Source organism: Pristiophorus japonicus, chromosome 17, assembly GCF_044704955.1.
Source record: "Pristiophorus japonicus isolate sPriJap1 chromosome 17, sPriJap1.hap1, whole genome shotgun sequence".
NCBI classification, from domain to species: domain Eukaryota; kingdom Metazoa; phylum Chordata; class Chondrichthyes; family Pristiophoridae; genus Pristiophorus; species Pristiophorus japonicus.
Window position 1 is genome coordinate 16,613,465 of NC_091993.1, and position 20,205 is coordinate 16,633,669.

Consider the following 20,205-nt stretch of genomic DNA (forward strand, 5'->3'; position numbering starts at 1 on the left):
CAAACTAACTTAGGCCAGCGTATGTGGCCACTTGTGGCCGCACAGAAAACCCTTGCGGAGAGTTAAGAAATCAGCGCAGGTAGGTACTAATGACTTAACTAAAGAATGTGAATAGGATCAAACAGCTATACAGGACATCATATGGCAAACTTCGCAAAGTTAATTTATTACACAACAGAAGCATTCATGGAAGCTTAAACTACAAAAATAAAAGTAGTAAAGAGACAAAACATATTTACGTAATTTTTTCAAAATATCCAAATAAAAAATTGAAGTATCTCCTGCTCATAATTCTTATGTAGGAAAGTATTTTCATCAACAGGGTTAAGGAAAGTCTTGAGTAAGCTCATTAAAATTACTGACTACAGTTATCACACTGCCCCCCCCCCCACCCCGATCAAAACTCTCCCCCCCTCGGAATCAAAACTCTCCTCCTCCTCTCCACCCGATCAAAACTTTCCCCCCTCTCTCCACACCCCCCCTAATCAAAACTCTCCCCCCCCACCTGATCAAAACTCTCCCCCCTCCACCGATCAAAACTCTACCCTCTCCTCCCCCCTCCTTCCTTCCCGGGAGACCTTAGCCCGGGAAGGCAGCGGACCGGCCTGTACAGCAGGCCACTCGGCCCGGGTTGGGACGGAACGCATCAGGTCCCACGCTGCAACACGCATCATCAACAGGAGCCACTGCGCATGCGCAAACGCACTAATGCGCATGCGGACAGCTGCCGGCATTCTTTCTCGCGCAGGGCTCTAGCTCCGCCCCCAATGGAATCACCATTCCCCGGGAGAGTCAAGAGTGGCCAGAATCTGGGGACATCTTTTTGGCGCAGTTTTGCACCTAGAAAGTCGGCACATCTCACAAAAAAATTTGGGCCCAATAAATCTATAGCACAGAAACAAGCTATTCGGCCCAACTGGTCTATGACGGTATTTTTGTTCCACATGAGCCTCCTCCCACCACTTTTCATCTAACGCTATCACCATATCCATCTACTAACCCGATCAGCATAGCCTTTTAGTCCTTTCTCCCTCCCAAAAGCTTGCCATATGTCTACACTATGTCATTGAGGGGTAGCATATAGATGACGAAGAGGAGAGGCCAAGAACAGATCCCTAGGGGACTCCCAAGGTGAAGATGTATAGGTGGGAAGAGAAGAAATGAATAGAGATTAGCTACAATTGGATAGATGAGTGGAATCAAGCAAAAAGGGGAAGCAGCTAATAAATAGTCTCTACCTTGGTAACAAAAAAAAGTGTATGAGCTCCTAACATGTTAGAGGTTATTTCTGCTCTCCAGGTTCTTCCGAGAGTAGTGGGTAGCTTTGGCAGAGGAGAATGAGGGCTGGTAGAGCTTGAAAAGAGGAAATTTGAAACAATTCTCATCATTTTATTTTCTCTTAGTACTTTTTAAAATAATAGTATGTAATGTAACACTGCACGTTTTACAGGATGTTGGATATCGCTACAAACTATTGAAGACTAGAACTATACTCAAAATAGATTTCGTTCAATGTCAGAAAGAACGCACTTTCAAAACATTGCCTACAGCATTATACAGCGAGGACCACAATGTTAATGAAGACAAAAGGTCTTCAAATAATCTGCAATAATGTGTGGTTAAGCCATAGTGTATGCATTAGCCACGTGACCAGATAATCACAATAGTTGAAGCTGGATAGTTGAAGCTGTATTCAATGTCCTTTATGTAGCTAGTGCAAACATGCAGAGGTTAAGTTGAGGCTAAAGCCATAAGAATTTTAAAAATAAATATCAGAATTCAAAAATACAAAAAATTGGAATGTAGTAAATCGCAAACTGATACTGATGAGGTGAAATGGAAAATGTGAGTTTTCTCTCCCCACAAATTACAATTTGAATTATATGTCGAATTGCTTTCCACACATTTAAGATATTCAATGTTATATTCAAAATAACCTTCAGCTCCTGCCATATCAATAAATATAATTGAATGAAACTGAGACCACATAACTGGGAAAAAAAAGCAGCCATGGCCTGTCTTCACAAGAGTAAAAATAAAATTCTAATACGTCTGCAAATCACCCTGCTACTCTAATCAGTACTGTTCCAGTGATTCCACCCTGCTGCTCAGAGCCATCTGTCAATTAACTCAATGTGCACCAATAAAAGGTCAAGTAATCACATACCAAATCACAAGTCAAGAGTGAAAAAGAGAATTGGAAAAGCTCATTAGCTGTCAATAAGTACTTTACCATTACATGGAAAACATTTATAGGTGGTCTTTGATAAGAATATGTTCTACAGATTTCATTTAAAAATTGCCTATGTTACCTGTAATCTGGGGCATGTGTGCAATTTTGCTGCGCAACGTGTACAATGTTGAAACCCATCTAAATACGGAAGCATCTTAATGAAGTGATATGCGTAATATTAAATATTGTAGTTATATTAATATGCAAAATATTTTTACACACTACAATGTAGACTTGGTCAAACAAGCTACCCTTCTGATTTTTCAATGTCCAAACACATAATACAACTCAAACTTTCTGCTGCTCCCAAACAGACCTTTAAAAATACTCTTGGATGGTCAAAATGGATTTTACAACCCTTATTATTAAATATTATCCACCCAAATAACTACAAGCTCAGTAGAGTTCCCACAAAAATGCTGTGATTGTATTGCATTGACCATGAATGTGTCAATCTACTTAGATTCAACACTATCGAGTTTTAGTGCAATGGTTTGAACTTGAATTATCCCACACGTATTTCCACATTTAGACTGGGAATTGGTTCACACGTACAGTAGTCACACATTTATTAGTGTCACTTTCAGATCTTGATTCAGTAACAGGAACAGATAGATAATATGCCAAGAATTCAAATGGGTTTCTAATCCACACGAAGAAAATTACAGCAACCCTCACAAACCACTATTAAAATGTTATTAGTTAGTTCTGGGCACTGACAGGAGACAACTGAACAGGTATATCAGAGATAAAATGATAGAGGAAACAAGATTAATGCCTAGAATTTGTGCAGGGGTTCTCACGATTTTCCCGTTGACGTCTTTTCTCCAGCGTTCCCACTAATCCGTTATGGTTACAGTGGAGAGTCAGGAGAATCCCTGCAGAAATTCTACCCCTAAATAATTAAGGGAAGAAATGAGGTTAAAAGTGAAAGCACAATAAGAATCCTAAATGGGAGAAAAAAAGAAAAGGAACATGCATTTTATATAGCACCGTTCACATCCACAGGACAACACGAAGCATTTCACAGCGAATGAAGTACCTTGAAATAAAATAATTAGGTCAGGCAGCCCCTGTGGGGAGAGAAACAAAGTTAACGTTTCAGGTCGATGAGCTTTCATCAGACTGGAAAAAGTTAGAGATATAGCAGATCTTAAGCAATTACAGGGCCAGGGGAAAAGGGGAGGAAGGAAAGAACAAATGGGAAGGTCTGTGATAGGATGGAAGGCATGAGATTAAATGACAAAAGGAAAGATGGTGCAAGGTTCGGTATTCACTGAGGAGGACACAAACAACCTTCCGGATATAAAAGGGGTCAGAGGGTCTAGTAAGGAGGAGGAACTGAGGGAAATCCTTATTAGTCGGGAAATTGTGTTGGGGAAATTGATGGGATTGAAGGCCGATAAATCCCCAGGGCCTGATGGACTGCATCCCAGAGTACTTAAGGAGGTGGCCTTGGAAATAGTGGATGCATTGACAGTCATTTTCCAACATTCCATTGACTCTGGATCAGTTCCAATGGAGTGGAGGGTAACCAATGTAACCCCACTTTTTAAAAAAAGGAGGGAGAGAGATAACAGGGAATTATAGACCGGTCAGCCTGACATCGGTAGTGGTTAAAATGATGGAATCAATTATTAAGGATGTCATAGCAGTGCATTTGGAAAGAGGTGACATGATAGGTCCAAGTCAGCATGGATTTGTGAAAGGGAAATCATGCTTGACAAATCTTCTGGAATTTTTTGAGGATGTTTCCAGTAGAGTGGACAAGGGAGAACCAGTTGATGTGGTATATTTGGACTTTCAGAAGGCTTTCGACAAGGTCCCACACAAGAAATTAATGTGCAAAGTTAAAGCACATGGGATTGGGGGTAGTGTGCTGACATGGATTGAAAACTGGTTGTCAGACAGGAAGCAAAGAGTAGGAGTAAATGGGGACTTTTCAGAATGGCAGGCAGTGACTAGTGGGGTACCGTAAGGTTCTGTGCTGGGGCCCCAGCTGTTTACACTGTATATTAATGATTTAGACGAGGGGATTAAATGTAGTATCTCCAAATTTGCAGATGACACTAAGTTGGGTGGCAGTGTGAGCTGCGAGGAGGATGCTATGAGGCTGCAGAGCGACTTGGATAGGTTAGGTGAGTGGGCAAATGCATGGCAGATGAAGTATAATGTGGATAAATGTGAGGTTATCCACTTTGGTGGTAAAAACAGAGAGAAAGACTATTATCTGTATGGTGACAGATTAGGAAAAGGGGAGGTGCAACGAGACCTGGGTGTCATGGTACATCAGTCATTGAAGGTTGGCATGCAGGTACAGCAGGTGGTTAAGAAAGCAAATGGCATGTTGGCCTTCATAGCGAGGGGATTTGAGTACAGGGGCAGGGAGGTGTTGCTACAGTTGTACAGGGCCTTGGTGAGGCCACACCTGGAGTATTGTGTACAGTTTTGGTCTCCTAACCTGAGGAAGGACATTCTTGCTATTGAGGGAGTGCAGCGAAGGTTCACCAGACTGATTCCCGGGATGGCGGGACTGACCTATCAAGAAAGACTGGATCAACTGGGCTTGTATTCACTGGAGTTCAGAAGAATGAGAGGGGACCTCATAGAAACATTTAAAATTCTGACGGGGTTAGACAGGTTAGATGCAGGAAGAATGTTCCCAATGTTGGGGAAGTCCAGAACCAGGGGACACAGTCTAAGGATAAGGGGTAAGCCATTTAGGACCGAGATGAGGAGGAATTTCTTCACCCAGAGAGTGGTGAACCTGTGGAATTCTCTAACACAGAAAGTTGTTGAGGCCAATTCACTAAATATATTCAAAAAGGTGTTAGATGGAGTCCTTACTACTAGGGGAATCAAGGGGTATGGTGAGAAAGCAGGAATGGGGTACTGAAGTTGCATGTTCAGCCATGAACTCATTGAATGGCGGTGCAGGCTCGAAGGGCCGAATGGCCTACTCCTGCACCTATTTTCTATGTTTCTATGTTTCTAAGGCAAAAGCGGATGGTAATGGGACAAGTGAAGAAACAAAAGATGGATCTGGCGGAGATGTAAATGGGAATAAACACAATGCCCCGGCGGCGAATAGGAACACAGCAGCACAAAATGGCGACCCTGCGAAGAAAGCTCTATTCAGCCAACGCCTCAGAACCAACCAGACTTCCTCCAATGGATCGGAGCCGCAGAGTGTCCACAGTGCCTGGTCTGCCCTCAAGTCCACCATGAGAATGTTGTGGATAGCACATTTAGTGAGTTGGTCACACCGCAGGTAAGGGTTAGGACAGATGGTGAATGGGTGACCAAGAGACAAGGTAAAAGCAGGAAGGTAGTGTAGGAGTCCCCTGCGGTCATCTCCCTCCAAAACAGATATACCGTTTTGGATACTGCTGGGGGAAATGACTTACCAGGGGAAGGCACCAGCAGCCAGGTTCATGGCACCATGGGTGGCTCTGCTGCACAAAAGGGCGGGAAAAAGAGTGGGAGAGCTATAGTGATAGGGGATTCTATTGTAAGGGGAATAGATAGGAGTTTCTGCGGCCGCAACCGAGACTCCAGGATGGTATGTTGCCTCCCTGGTGCAAGGGTCAAGGATGTCTCGGAGAGGCTGCAGAGCATTCTGGAGAGGGAGGGTGAACAGCCAGTTGTCGTGCTACATGTAGGTACCAACGATATAGGTAAGAAGCGGGAAGAGGTCCGACAAGCTGAATTTAGGGAGCTAGGAGTTAAATTAAAAAGTAGGATCTCAAAAAGTAGTAATCTCTGGATTGCTCCCAGTACCACGTGCCAATCAGAGTAGAGGGAGCAGGATAGTTAGAATAAATACATGGCTTGAGCAGTGATGCAAGAGGGAGGGATTCAAATTCCTGGGATATTGGAACCAGTTCTGAGGGAAGTGGGACCTGTACAAAAGGGACGGTCTGCACTTGGGCAGGACTGGAACTGATGTCCTAGGGGTAACATTTGCTAATGCAGTTCGGGAATGTTTAAACTAATATGGCAGGGGGATGGGAACCTATGCAGCGAGACAGGCGGAGTAATATGGAGTCAGAAACAGTTGGTGGAAAGGTAAAAAGCAATAATGGAAGGCCGAGTAAACAAAGGCAAGAAACAAAAAGGGCCACACTACATCATAATTCTAAAAGGACAAAGGGTGTTAAAAAACAAGCCTGAAGGCTTTGTGTCTTAATGCAAGGAGTATCCGTAATAAGGATGAATGAATTAACTGTGCAAATAGATGTTAACGGATATGAAGTGATTGGGATTACGGAGACGTGGCTCCAGGATGATCAGGGTTGGGAACTCAACATCCATGGGTATTCAACATTCAAGAAGGATAGAATAAAAGGAAAAGGAGGTGGGGTAGCATTGCTGGTTAAAGAGGAGATTAATGCAATAGTTAGGAAGGACATTAGCTTGGATGATGTGGAATCTATATGGGTAGAGCTGCAGAACACCAAAGGGCAAAAAACGTTAGTGGGAGTTGTGTACAGACCTGCAAACAGTAGTAGTGATGTTGGGGGGGGCATCAAACAGGAAATTAGGGGTGCATGCAAGAAAGGTGCAGCAGTTATCATAGGTGACTTTAATATGCATATAGATTGGGCTAACCAAACTGGAAGCAATACGGTGGAGGAGGATTTCCTGGAGTGCATAAGGGATAGTTTTCTAGACCAATATGTCGAGGAACCAACGAGAGGGGAAGCCATCTTAGACTGGGTGTTGTGTAATGAGAGAGGATTCATTAGCAATCTTGTTGTGCGAGGCCCCTTGGGGAAGAGACCATGGTCCAGAACTTAAAGAAGGGTAACTTTGAAGGTATGAGGCGTGAATTGGCTAGGATAGATTGGTGAATGATATTTAAGGGGTTGACAGTGGATGGGCAATGGCAGACATTTAGAGACCGCATGGATGAACTACAACAATTGTACATCCCTTTCTGGCGTAAAAATAAAAAAGGGAAGGTGGCTCAACTGTGGCTATCAAGGGAAATCAGGGATAGTATTAAAGCCAAGGAAGTGGCATACAAATTGGCCAGAAATAGCAGCGAACCTGGGGACTGGAAGAAATTTAGAACTCAGCAGAGGAGGACAAAGGGTTTGATTAGGGCAGGGAAAACAGAGTACGAAAGGAAGCTTGCAGGGAACATTAAGACGGACTGCAAAAGCTTCTTTCGATATGTAAAGAGAAAAAGGTTAGCAAAGACAAACGTAGGTCCCCTGCAGTCAGAATCAGGGGAAGTCATAATGGGGAACAAAGAAACGGCAGACCAATTGAACAAGTACTTTGGTTCGGTATTCACTAAGGAGGACACAAACAACCTTCCGGATATAAAAGAGGTCAGAGGGTCTAGTAAGGAGGAGGAACTGAGGGAAATTCTTATTAGTCGGAAAATTGTGTTGGGGAAATTGATGGGATTGAAGGCCGATAAATCCCCAGGGCCTGATGGTCTGCATCCCGGAGTTCTTAAGGAGGTGGCCTTGGAAATAGCGGATGCATTGACAGTCATTTTCCAACATTCCATAGACTCTGGATCAGTTCCTATGGAGTGGAGGGAAGCCAATGTAACCCCACTTTTTAAAAAAAAGGAGGGAGAGAAAACAGGGAATTATGGACCGGTCAGCCCGACATCGGTAGTGGGTAAAATGATGGAATCAATTATTAAGGATGTCATAGCAGTGCATTTGGACAAGGTCCCACACAAGAGATTAATGTGCAAAGTTAAAGCACATGGGATTGGGGATAGTGCTGACGTGGATTGAGAACTGGTTGGCAGACAGGAAACAAAGAGTAGGAGTAAATGGATACTTTTCAGAATGGCAGGCAGTGACTAGTGGAGTACCGCAAAGTTCTGTGCTGGGGCCCCAGCTGTTTACATTGTATATTAATGATTTAGACGAGGGGATTAAATGTAGTATCTCCAAATTTGCGGATGACACTAAGTTGGGTGGCAGTGTGAGCTGCGAGGAGGATGCTATGAGGCTGCAGAGCGACTTGGATAGGTTAGGTGAGTGTGCAAATGCATGGCAGATGAAGTATAATGTGGATAAATGTGAGGTTATCCACTTTGGTGGTAAAAACAGAGACACAGACTATTATCTGAATGGTGACAGATTAGGAAAAGGGGAGGTGCAACAAGACCTGGGTGTCATGGTACATCAGTCATTGAAGGTTGGCATGCAGGTACAGCAGGCAGTTAAGAAAGCAAATGGCATGTTGGCCTTCATAGCGAGGGGATTTGAGTACAGGGGCAGGGAGGTGTTACTACAGTTGTACAGGGCCTTGGTGAGGCCACACCTGGAGTATTGTGTACAGTTTTGGTCTCCTAACTTGAGGAAGTACATTCTTGCTATTGAGGGAATGCAGCGATGGTTTACCAGACTGATTCCCGGGATGGCGGGACTGACATATCAAGAAAGACTGGATCAACTGGGCTTGTATTCACTGGAGTTCAGAAGAATGAGAGGGGATCTCATAGAAGCGTATAAAATTCTGACGGGTTTAGACAGGTTAGATGCAGGAAGAATGTTCCCAATGTTGGGGAAGTCCAGAACCAGGGGACACAGTCTAAGGATAAGGGGTAAGCCATTTAGCACCGAGATGAGGAGAAACTTCTTCATCCAGAGAGTGGTGAACCTGTGGAATTCTCGACCACAGAAGGTTGTTGAGGCCAATTCACTAAATATATTCAAAAAGGAGTTAGATGTAGTCCTTACTACCAGGGGGATCAAAGGGTATGGCGAGAAAGCAGGAATGGGGTACTGAAGTTGCATGTTCAGCCATGAACTCATTGAATGGCGGTGCAGACTCGAAGGGCCGAATGGCCTACTCCTGCACCTATTTTCTATGTTTGTATGTAGCACCTGTGAAGAAACTCTTGGTTACTCCACCAGAAAACATCGACTGGTTCGATGAGAACGACAAGGAGATCTAGGAGCTAATAAACCAGAAACGCAAGGCATTTTTGAATTGGAAACAAGACCTCAACTTGAGTGATAGAAAGCCGACCCACTGAAGGCCAAGGTCCAACAAAAAACTCGGGACCTATAGAACAGATGGTAGGTGGAAAAAGTGAAGAGTGCATGGATTTTTTAGCGCAGTCAAGACCACCTATGGCCCAAGCACTCAAGGTCCTATTCCACTGAGAGCCAAGAACGGAGGTGCTCATCAAGGGCAGAGAAGCAGTCTCTGGAAGGAGCATTTCGAGGATCTTCTCAACCAAGACTTTGTCTTTGACATGAGTGTCCTTGACTCCATCCCACAACATGCTACCCGTCACCAGCTCGGCACATGCCCAGCCCAGCATGAGATTGAAAAGGCCATCCTACAACTAAAAAAACAAGATCTCAGGAGCAGATGCCAAGTACTAAAGCATGGCGAAGAAGTACTATTGGCACGAATACATCACCTCATCTCTCATATCTGGAAGGAGGAGAGCATGCCAGGGGACCTCAGTGACGCCGTAATCGTGACCAGCTTCACGAAAGGTGACAGGTCCAACTGCAGTAATTACAGATAAGTTTCCCTGCTGTCTGCCACAGGGAAAATCATTGCAAGACTCCTCCTCAATCGTCTTCTCCCAGTGGCTGAAGTGCTCCTCCCAGAGAAGCAATGCGGATTCTGCGCACTAAAGGGCACAACGGACATGATCTTCACCGCGTGACAAATCCAACAAAAAGGGAGCAGCATCAACTTCTGTACATGGCTTTCTTTGACCTCACAAAGGCCTTCAACTCTGTCAACCATGAGGGATTATGGAGTGTCCTTCTCAAATTCGGCTGTCCTCAAAAATTTGTCACCATCCTCCGCCTGCTTCACAATGGCATGCAAGCCGTGAGTATTAACCACACGGATTAACCACAGATCCAATACATGTGCAGACAGGGGTCAAGCAAGGCTGTGTCATCGCACCAACGCTCTTCTTAATCGTCCTCGCTGCAATGCTTCATCTTTACCTTTAACAAGCTCCCCGCTGGAGTGGAGTTAATCTACAGGACGTGGAAAATAGTTCAACCTCCGATGCCTCCAGTCCAGATCCAAGTTGTTCCAACCTCGTTCACTGAAGTACAATATACAGATGGCGCTTGCGTTTGTGCACACTAAGAGTCCGAACTCCAAATCATCATGGATACCTTCACTGAAGAAAATGAGAGTCTGGGCCCTACATTAAATATCAGTAAGACAAAGGTTCTCCACCAACCTGCCCCCGCCACACAGCACTGCTCCCAGATTATCAAGATCCATGACGAGACCTTGGACAACATGGACCACTTCCTGTACCTTGGAAGCAAGGACAGACATCAATGACGAAGTCCAACACCGCCTTCATTGTGCCAGTGCAGTCTTCAGCCGTCTGAAGAAAAGCGTGTTTGAAGACCAGGATCTCAAAGCCGGCACCGAGCTCACGGTCTACGGAGCAGTAGTGATATGCTTCAGAGACATAGACTATGTACAGTAGGCACCTCAAAGCACTGGAGAAGTACCACCAACGCTGCCTCTGCAAAATCCTGCAAATTCACTGGCAGGATAGGCGCACAAACATCAGGGTTCTCTGTCAGGCCAACATACCCAGCATCGAGGCATTGACCACGTTCGATCAGTTCCAATGGACAGGCCACATTGTCCGCATGCCCGATACAAGACTCCTGAAACAAGCACTCCACTCTGAACTACGTCACGGCAGGCGAACCAGTGAGAGCTGAGAAGACGCTTCAAGGACTCCTTGAAAAATGTAACAATCCCACTAACTCTTGGGAACCCCTGGCCCAAGACTGCTCAAAGTAGAAGAGAAGCATCCGAGAAGGCGGCGAACATTTCGAGTCTCTTCGCAGGGAGCACGCAGAAGCCAAGTACAAACAACGGAAGGAGCATACGACAAATCATGCATACCACCCACTTGCCCTTCCATCCACTATCTGCCCCACCTGTGACAGACTGTAGATCCAGCATCGGTCTCATCGGTCACCTGAGAACCCATTTTAGTATGGAGGCAAGTCATCCTCGACTCCGGGGGACTGCCCAAGAAGAAGAAATGGGAATAGCCAAATCATTACCTATAGCTGCTGTCCAAAAAATTGGAGACAGTGATCATGATCTGAAATTGTTGAACTCAATGTTGAGTCTGGAAGGTTGTAAAGTGCCTAATCGAAAGATGAGGCGCTGTTCCTCAAGCTTATGTTGAACTTTGTTGGAACAGTGTAGGAAGCCGAGGACAAAGAGGTCAGTGTGGAACTGGGGCAGAGAATTAAAATGACAGCCATCCAGAAGCTTGGCGTCACGCTTGCGGACTGAACAGAGGTATTCTGCAAAGCAGTCACCCAATTTATTCTTCCCAATGTAGAGGAGACCACATCATGAGCAGCAAATACAGTACCTGTATACTAAATTGAAAAGTACAAGTAAATCGCTGTTTCACCTGAAAGGAGTGTTTGGGACTTTGGACAGTGGGAAGGGAGGAGGCAAAAAGGCAGGTGTTGCATCTCCTCTGCTTGCATGGGAAGATGCCATAGGAAGGGAAGGGAGTTTTGGGGGTGACTGAGGAGTGGACTAGGGTGTCGCGGAGTGAACGGTCCCTTCGGAATGTTGAAAGGGGAGGAGAGGAGATGATTTGTTTGATGGTTGCATCATGCTGTAGGTAGCAGAAGACGATCCGTTGAATGTGGAGGCTGATGGGGTGGAAGGTGAGGATAAGGGGAACGCTATCGTGGTTCTGGGAGGGAAAGTGGTGAGAGCAGCAGTGCAGCAAATGGGACGAACACGTTTGAGGGCCCTGTCAACCATGGTGTCTTAACATTTTCCAGTTCTGTTGAAAGGTCATCGATCTGAAGCGTTATCTCCGTTTCTCTCTCTCCACAGATACTGCCTGACCTGCCGAGTATTTCCAGCATTTTCTGTTTTTAATTTCAGTTTTCCAGCAGCTGCAGTATTTTGCTTTTGTCGATGTACTTTGGAAGTCTAATCACTGTTGTAATGTAGACACCACAAAATCTCCCCTGCTCTTCAAGTTGGAATGAGATCTTTTACATCGACCCGAGTGGACAGATAGGATCTTGGTTTAATGCCCCATCTGAAAGACAACATCTCCGACAGCACAACACTCTCTCAGTATATAGAAACATAGAAAATAGGTGCAGGAGTAGGCCATTTGGCCCTTCGAGCCTGCACCACCATTCAATATCATGTACTGCACTGAAGTGTCAGCGCAGATTATGTACTCAAGCCTCTGGAGTGGGGCTTGAACCAACAACCTTCTGAACTAGAGGTTAAGAGTGAGATCACTAAGCCAAGGTTGACATCTCTATTTAAACTTATCCAAAAATGTATCCTCTATTCAAACGTCTTCTCAGCCCCCAAAAAATCTATACAAGCCAGATGACAAACCCAACCTTCCAACATTTTGCCCGCAGATACAGTTCAAGTCACACTAAAAGATTCCTACAGTTTCCAGTTGTAATTTATGATTTTTATAGAAGTTGTTATAATGGACCCCAAAATCAGGAGGAAAATATTATTTTATCTCCGGAAATCTTGGACTGGATTTAAATATGCAGATGCGCTGGGAGCCCAATGGCGCATGGGAAACCCGGAATTATGTTAAGTGCGTCTGTCAGTGGCTTTTTAAACTCAGCCACCTCATTATCATTTTCCTTCTGGGTTTCCCATCCAATGGGTGGACCCGCATGATGCAATCGGAACTCCAGTATAGAAAGGGACAATCCAAAACAAGCAAGTTGTAGGAGTTGGATTTGGCTGTCAAAGAACTAGGAGTGCTGCATGGAGTCGAGACAGGCAAAGGCTGCACCCTGCTTCATGAACGCTTCCCTGGATGTACTGCTGGGGGCTGTGAGGAGCTGGAGGGAGATACTCTTCGCTAGCAACCGGAGGAAGAAGCCTATTGCTGAGACAAAAAAGGGATGGTTGGAGGTTGTTGAGGAGGGCAGCAGCAGGAGCGTGCATAAAGCAGTTTAATGACCTAAGCAGGGCAAGAAAGATGCACCATCCTGACTCAAATCAGCTACCTCCACACAACCCAGGACCAAGTATGCGAGCTTCCTGTTTTGTATTACTCAATAGCAACAACTTGCATTTATACATCGCCTTTAATGTAGTAAAGGGTTTCATCAGCAGACAGGTTGCGGCAGGGGCAGAGACAGGCGATGTTACAGAAGTCATCATGCTATATTGTAGACTTTCTTTATAATCTTGCAATTGGTAAATGTCTGGAATCCATGCTAAGACCATGGAAATATCATCCCAAGGAAGGCAACTGGTAAAGGAAGAAAAACCATAGGATGCAAAATAAAACCAACCCAGAATAAAAGTATCAATGTCGATTGTCCCTACTACCTGCAGTGAGCTTAGACAGTTTCAGCTTCACCAGTTCCTATTAGAACAGCTGCAAATTCATCAAGCAGTTGTCATTAGCAAATGAGAAATATTATCAAGAGTTCTAGTCCGATAATTGGGAAATATTTTGCAGACAGATGTTTATTGATGCAAATTTGAATTTGCCAAGCATGTCCCCCATTTCCGCCAAATTCTTCTTGCATCTTTAAATCCCCATTTCTCACATGGAAAGTGTTGGATTTGAAACTTGATTTCAGTTTCTATACAATCCAACAATTTTCCTTAAGCCTTTCTCTCCAATGTCATAAATGGAGGTGGAAGTAGGCGGTTTTAGTGATGGAGAAGATGTGGGGTTGGAAGCTCAGCTCAGAGTCAAATGGGACGCCAATGTTGTGAATAGAATGGTTCAGCCTCAGACAGTGCTCAGAGAGAGGGTTGGAGTCGATGGCAAGGGAACAAAGTTTATGGGGGGGGAAAATTTCCACTGTTGCAACACATCATGCCCGGAGTCACCCCACCAAATGAGGAACAACATAATAAACTTTGTTTTGGATTTCCTTTTTTTCACTTCTTCCACACTCTTTAAAGGATTGGCTCTGCCGGTAATGCAGGTTATTCTGCATGAGGATTTTGATTCTCTTCACATCATTCTTTGGGATCTACTAATGTCTGAGCCCTATTCAGATTGTCTGTTCATCAGCAGTCCTGCACACAAATAATGCTCAATAATTTTAGTTTGTACATTAAGGGCCAAAAATTCACCAACCTTGCGCCCAGATTTTTGGCGATATTTCGCCATTTTTTGCAAAATCTGGGCGGCGCGAAATTCAGAGACATCTTGCGGTGGCAGTTTTTAAGTACCTCTGGGGAGCAAACCGCCACCGTGTAAGACTCGAAATATCGCTTTCGCAAAGAATTTGGCTCGGCACGCACCCATATTCAGGATGAAAAAAACACCAGGTAAAAAGCTGCATTGCAGTCCTTGGAGCAGCGGTAAGTATGAATACCTGCAAAAAAAGGCAAGTTAAAGCTTTTATTTTTAAATTCTTTTGCAGCGATTCGCTAGTTAAGTGTCATGTGAATGTTTGGTGATTTTTTTATTTTTTGGTGTTTTCCCCCTTCCCAAGGCCTCCCTCGCAGCGGTATTGGCCTCGGAGTAAAATTGCAGAAAATTTGCAGTTTGCGCCACGAATCCTCGTGTAACACCGATTTTTACCGCTGTGCAAATTGAAGCTTGAATTTTAGGCCTTGTAACAGTAGCGGAGCGAAAGCGGTATTTTTGGCGAAAAAAATACCATTTGCCAAAAAAATTTCTATCTAGCCCTAAATCTTTAAAAAAAAGTATTATAGCAGATAGAAGACATGGTCCACATAAATTTGTTAATCCATCATGCTATATTGTGGACTTTCTTTATAATCTTGCAACTGGAAGATATCCAGAGTGCATGCTAAGACAATGGAAATGTCATCCCAAGGAAGGCAACTGGTAAAGGAAGAAAAACCATAGCATGCAAAATAAAAGTATCAAAGTCGATTGTCCCAACTACCTGCAGAGAGTTTCAACTTCACCAGTTCCTATGAGAACAGCTGCAAATTCATCAAGCAGTTGTCATTTGCAAATGAGAAATATTATCAAGAGTTCTAGTCTGATAATTGGGAAATATTTTGTAGATAGATGTTTATTGATGCAAATTTGAATTCGCCAAGCATGTTCCCCATTTCCACCAAACACCTCTTGCGTCTTTAAATCCCCATTTCCATAAGTGTTGTATGGAAACTGAAATCAAGTTTCAAATCCAATCTTCCTTAAACCTTTCTCCCCAATGTCATAAATGGATTTCTTTAATTGTTTTTAAACTCAACCCAGATTTGTTTCAGCCTCCTGTGTGCACTGGCACAGCATCTACAACCCCCCAAATAGCCACTTTCCTTTTGCTTCAGTTGCTCACGACTGTGAAGTTGGTGTTTACAATTTTTACTCCGATGGTTCACCTGACTTTCTTTAGTAGTGGATGTTAAACTATATAAATAAGTGTGCGCTAATTTAAGTATTTTCTTAAAAGAAGGTGTTATACACAAATTTATCTTACAATCACATGGATTTTGAGGCTTGAAACTAGAGCTGATTTAGAAGAGCACCAGCGGCCTGCCTGTAACTGATCAAATTACTTACCAGAAAACTGGAAAACTTGCACCCCAGCTAGCTTTGTTTTACAAGAAATTGAAGACAGAAAGATTTGCATTTATATCGCGCCTTTCACAACCACTGAATCTGCCAAAGCGCTTTACACCCAATGAAGTAGTTTTCGTGTGTAGTCACTGTTGTAATGTAGGGCCAGGGAAACAGTCAATGAACATTCTACAACTGCTTTTAAGAAAGCTCTGGGTACAAAAAGCCCTTCAGCCCATTTGATTTCATCCTTAAAGTACAGGTACCATCTTCAACATTTTCTCATTACAGTTTCTAGCGGGTTCTTAAATGAGTCCATGTATTTTGGCCTCAACCATCATTCTTGGCAAACTCAAAATAGGCACCACCACAGATCTATCCATTGAATTGTTTATTCCATCATTTCACATGAACTAGCTTAAGTCCATCACAGTGGCATTTCTACCGTACACTAGACTTTAGACAACTTGTTAATCGATAATTGCACTCATCCTCCCATAAAGATTTTCAATACAGGAGGTATTTAACAGAAATCATGATTAATATCAAATTTAATTAAAACCAAGCCATAGATATAATCCTCAACTACCCATGCTAGGGGCTGGAAATGGCCTGTGGCTAATTTAAGTAAACAAAAGCCATACTCTCTTTAAAAATTGTGCCGTCGGAGATTATGCTGCACTGTCGGAGTGCAACTTTTAGATGAGACGTTAAACCGAGTCCCCATCTGCCCTCTCAGGTGGACATAAAAGATCCCCTGGTACTATGCGAAGAGCAGCCAGAGAGTTGTCCCCGGTGTCTTGGCCAATATTTATTCCTCATCTCCATAACTAAAACAGACTACCTTGTCATTACAGTATCTCATTGCTGTTTGTGGGAGCTTGCTGTGTACAAATTGGCTGCCACATTTCCTACATTACAACAGTGACTACACTTCAAAGTACTTCAATGGCTGAAAAGCACTTTGAGACATCCAGTGGAAATTAAAGGCACATATAACTGAAAGTTTGTTCTTTCTTTTGTTTGCACATGCAACCAATATTTACAGAATAAAAGATGCTCCCAACAAAATTTTAATCTATTGCTTTAGGGGGGGAAAAGTTCGGATAGGATGTAAATTTGTGTTAAATTATCGCAACAATTTTGCCGCTGTAGGCAATAATGGACTTCTGAAATGCCAGGAAAGCCCCAGCAATGTTGCTGCATGGTCTATCTAATCCCTTCAATTCTATAATATTGAACCGCTGCAGTCAATGTGGTGAAGGTTCAAGAAGACAGCTCACCACCACCTTCTCAAGGGCAATTAGGGACGGGCAACAAATGCTGGCCTCGCCAGCGACTCCCACATCCCAGGAACAAAAAAAAAGGTACTCTAACAATGTTGTTAGCTAGGGAGTTACAGGATTTTGATCCAGTAATGACGAAAGAAATCATGAAATATGGCCAAGTCAGGATGGTGTGTGACTTTTATGGGAATTTAGAGGCGATGACGTCCCCATGCCTGGCTGCCCTTGTCCTTCCAGGTGGTGGAGGTCACGGTTTTGGAAGATGATGGAAAAGCTTTGGCAAGTTGCTACAGTGTATCTTGTAGATGGTGCACACTGCAGACACAGTGTAGCAGTGGTGGAGGGAATGGATGTTTAAGCTTGTGGATGGGGTGCTGATCAAGTGAACTGCTTTGTCCCGAATGGTGCTGAGCATCCATCCAGGCAAGTAGAGAGTTCTGCATCACTTTCCTGACTTGTGCCTTGTAGGTGGTGGAGAGGATTTGTGGAGTCAGGAGATGAGACACTCACTGCAGAATACCCAACCTCTGATTTGTTCTGCTAGCCACAGCAGGATGTTGATGGTTGGGGATTTTGTGATGTTAATGTCATTGAATGTCATGGAGAGGTGGTTAGGCTCTCTCTTGTTGGAGATGGCCATTGCCTGGCACTTGTGTGGCACAAATATCACTTCCCAGCCAAGTTGGATCTTGTCCAGGTCTTATTGCATACGGGCATGGAGTGCTTCATTACCTGAGTATTTTGCGAATGGAGCTGAACACTGTGTAATCATCAGAAAACAGCCCCACTTCTGACCTTATGATGGAGGAAAGGTCATTGATGAAGCAGCTAAAGATAGTTGGGCCCAGGACGCTGCCATGAGGAACTTTTGCAGCGATGTCCTGGGGCTGAGATGATTGACTTCCAATAACCACAACCATCTTCCTTTGTGCGAGGTATGACTCCAGCCACTAGAGTTTTCTAACTAACTTCAGTTTTACTCGGGCTCCTTGATGCCACACTCAGTGGAATGCTGCCTTGATGCCAAAGGCAGTGACTCTCACCTCTGGAATACAGCTCAATTCCACATTTGGAGCAAGGCTGTAATGAGGTCTGGAACTGAGTGGTTCTGGCAGAACCTAAAACTGAGCATCGTTGCGCAGATTATTGGTAAGCAAGTGCCATTTGATAGCACTGTTGAATACTCCTTCCATCACTTTGCTGATGATTGCAAGTAAGCTGATAGGGCAGTAATTGGCTGGGTTGGATTTTTTTTCAGCTTTTTGTGGACAGGACATAGATGCCTGTGTTGTGGCTGTACTGGAATAGAAGATATGGGGAATTCCCTGCTCTTCATCAAATAGTTCACTTGAACTGACAGACAAAGCCTTGGTTTAAAGGCTCTTCCAAAAGACAGCACCTCCATCAATGCAGCACTCACAGTGCTGCACAGAAATGTTGGCCGAGAATATGTACTTAAGTCTGAGCCTTGAACTTAGGGCAAGAATGCTGCTAACTTTGTTGAGCTAACACTTATAAATCGTACTTTGTATATTACATCAGAAAAAAACCAAAAATGTAGTTTGTCGAAGTGCTATGAAGTAAAAATTGCATCTGCTACCAGAAAAAAAATTATATACCACACACACTATTTCAACAACCTGGCATGCTTATATCCGACTGCAACTCTTGCTGGGAATGTTACATTTGCAATAATTTAAACAGCATCAATTTGAGAAGAAACTCCTTTGCTTTTAAAGTATTGAATGAATTGTGTAGAACTCTTGGTAGCAAAATCCTGGTAAATGAACAAAACATACCAAAGTGATAACCGACATTTATTTAGTCTGTGTAGCAGGTTCGTTTCCGTTCTGCACTTCTTAACTGCAACAGTCAAGAGCTTGGGATTTCACTGTACCATCCAGTTTTCGACATCATTCCCATCCAATGAAATAGAAACGCAGCACAGTGCGGGTTGATTCTACACGCATTACTGCCCTGGCAAGGTTGCAATGATATGATAGGACAAGCAACTTATGGGAACCTGTTGGAAATTCTGAAGGACGTCACCGTCAGCCAGTTTCAGCACCATGATTTATTAATGCGATCAGGGCAGCAATCAGCAAAAAGCCAGCGCAACATCAGCCAACCTCAACGATGGCAAATAATTTAAATGGCAGAAACAAAAACAAAAACAAAAGACTGACATCCAAACAGAGAAGAGGGAAACGTGTATTTGTGCTGATGCCCACGGCTTGTGACCACAATCAGCTGCAGAGCTGTGTGTGTGTGTGTGTGTGTAAGGAGGAGGGGATGGAAGAGAACAGCTGAGCTGCTGCACTTCCATTTCTTCGATCTGCTTAACTGTAAGAAGCCGCGGGAGAATTAATGACAACAGCAAGTCAGGCGTGCATCGCCCCCCTTTTGTAAATGATAATATTTCAAATACAAGTTAATTCACACTTCAGTGCACATCTATTGATCCCCTTCCCTTCCCTTCCCACACACACACACACACACACACCAGCAAAAAAGGGCCTGCTGCATCACTGCAGGCTGGCATGAAGTGACATTGGAGAGGGCGAGGGGTTTCAATCTGCAACTGGGAACACCACACTTTTTTTTTGCGGCACTGATTATCAGCACACAATATTCGGGTCAGCCGGCTTGGAATGGGAGCCAACAAAATAAATTACAAATAAATCTCCCTCCTCCACCACCCCCCCCCCTTGCTACACACACTTACCGTGAACGGGATGTCCCCGACGCCCCCGACCGAGTAGCAGTTGTCTCCGGGGTTGACAGCTCCGGTCAGCACCTGATGGAGATGCATCCTGTCGGCCCGGTCCGGCCCGCCTCCCCGTCAACACATCCCGGGGGCTTGGTTTTCCTTCAGTTCCCCCCCCCTCTCTCTCTCCTCACCGCCGTCCACCTGTGTGGAAAAATGGGGTCCTTTTTTTCTTTGCTTTTTTTTTCCCCCCTCTTCTCTTTCTCTTCCCCCCCCCTGCTGACTCAGGAAGATGACGGAAAGCAGCGTTATATGTCTCTCATATCTCTCCTCTTCGCCTCAGCTCAGCGCGCCTTCGCTCTCCGTCACTCCAACGCCGCCCGGCTCCTTCGATTGATTTTTTTTTTCCAAAAAAATGCCCGGATCATTCCGTGCCGTTGCCGCGCGCTCCCGCTCCCGCGCC

General features: G+C 44.3%; 1 protein-coding gene across 3 annotated transcripts in view; it reads right to left on the reverse strand.

Moving 5' to 3' along the window:
* dmxl2 (Dmx-like 2) overlaps positions 1 to 19,916 on the reverse strand; it is a 165,612-nt gene extending 145,696 nt beyond the window's left edge. For all 3 annotated transcript variants that reach the window (XM_070858428.1, XM_070858431.1, XM_070858430.1), the window contains exon 1: positions 19,761 to 19,916. In XM_070858428.1, the coding sequence (XP_070714529.1) occupies positions 19,761 to 19,847 (87 nt within the window). In that variant the 5' untranslated portion in view covers positions 19,848 to 19,916. The remainder of the gene's footprint in view (positions 1 to 19,760) is intronic.
* Positions 19,917 to 20,205: the final 289 nt, after the last annotated feature.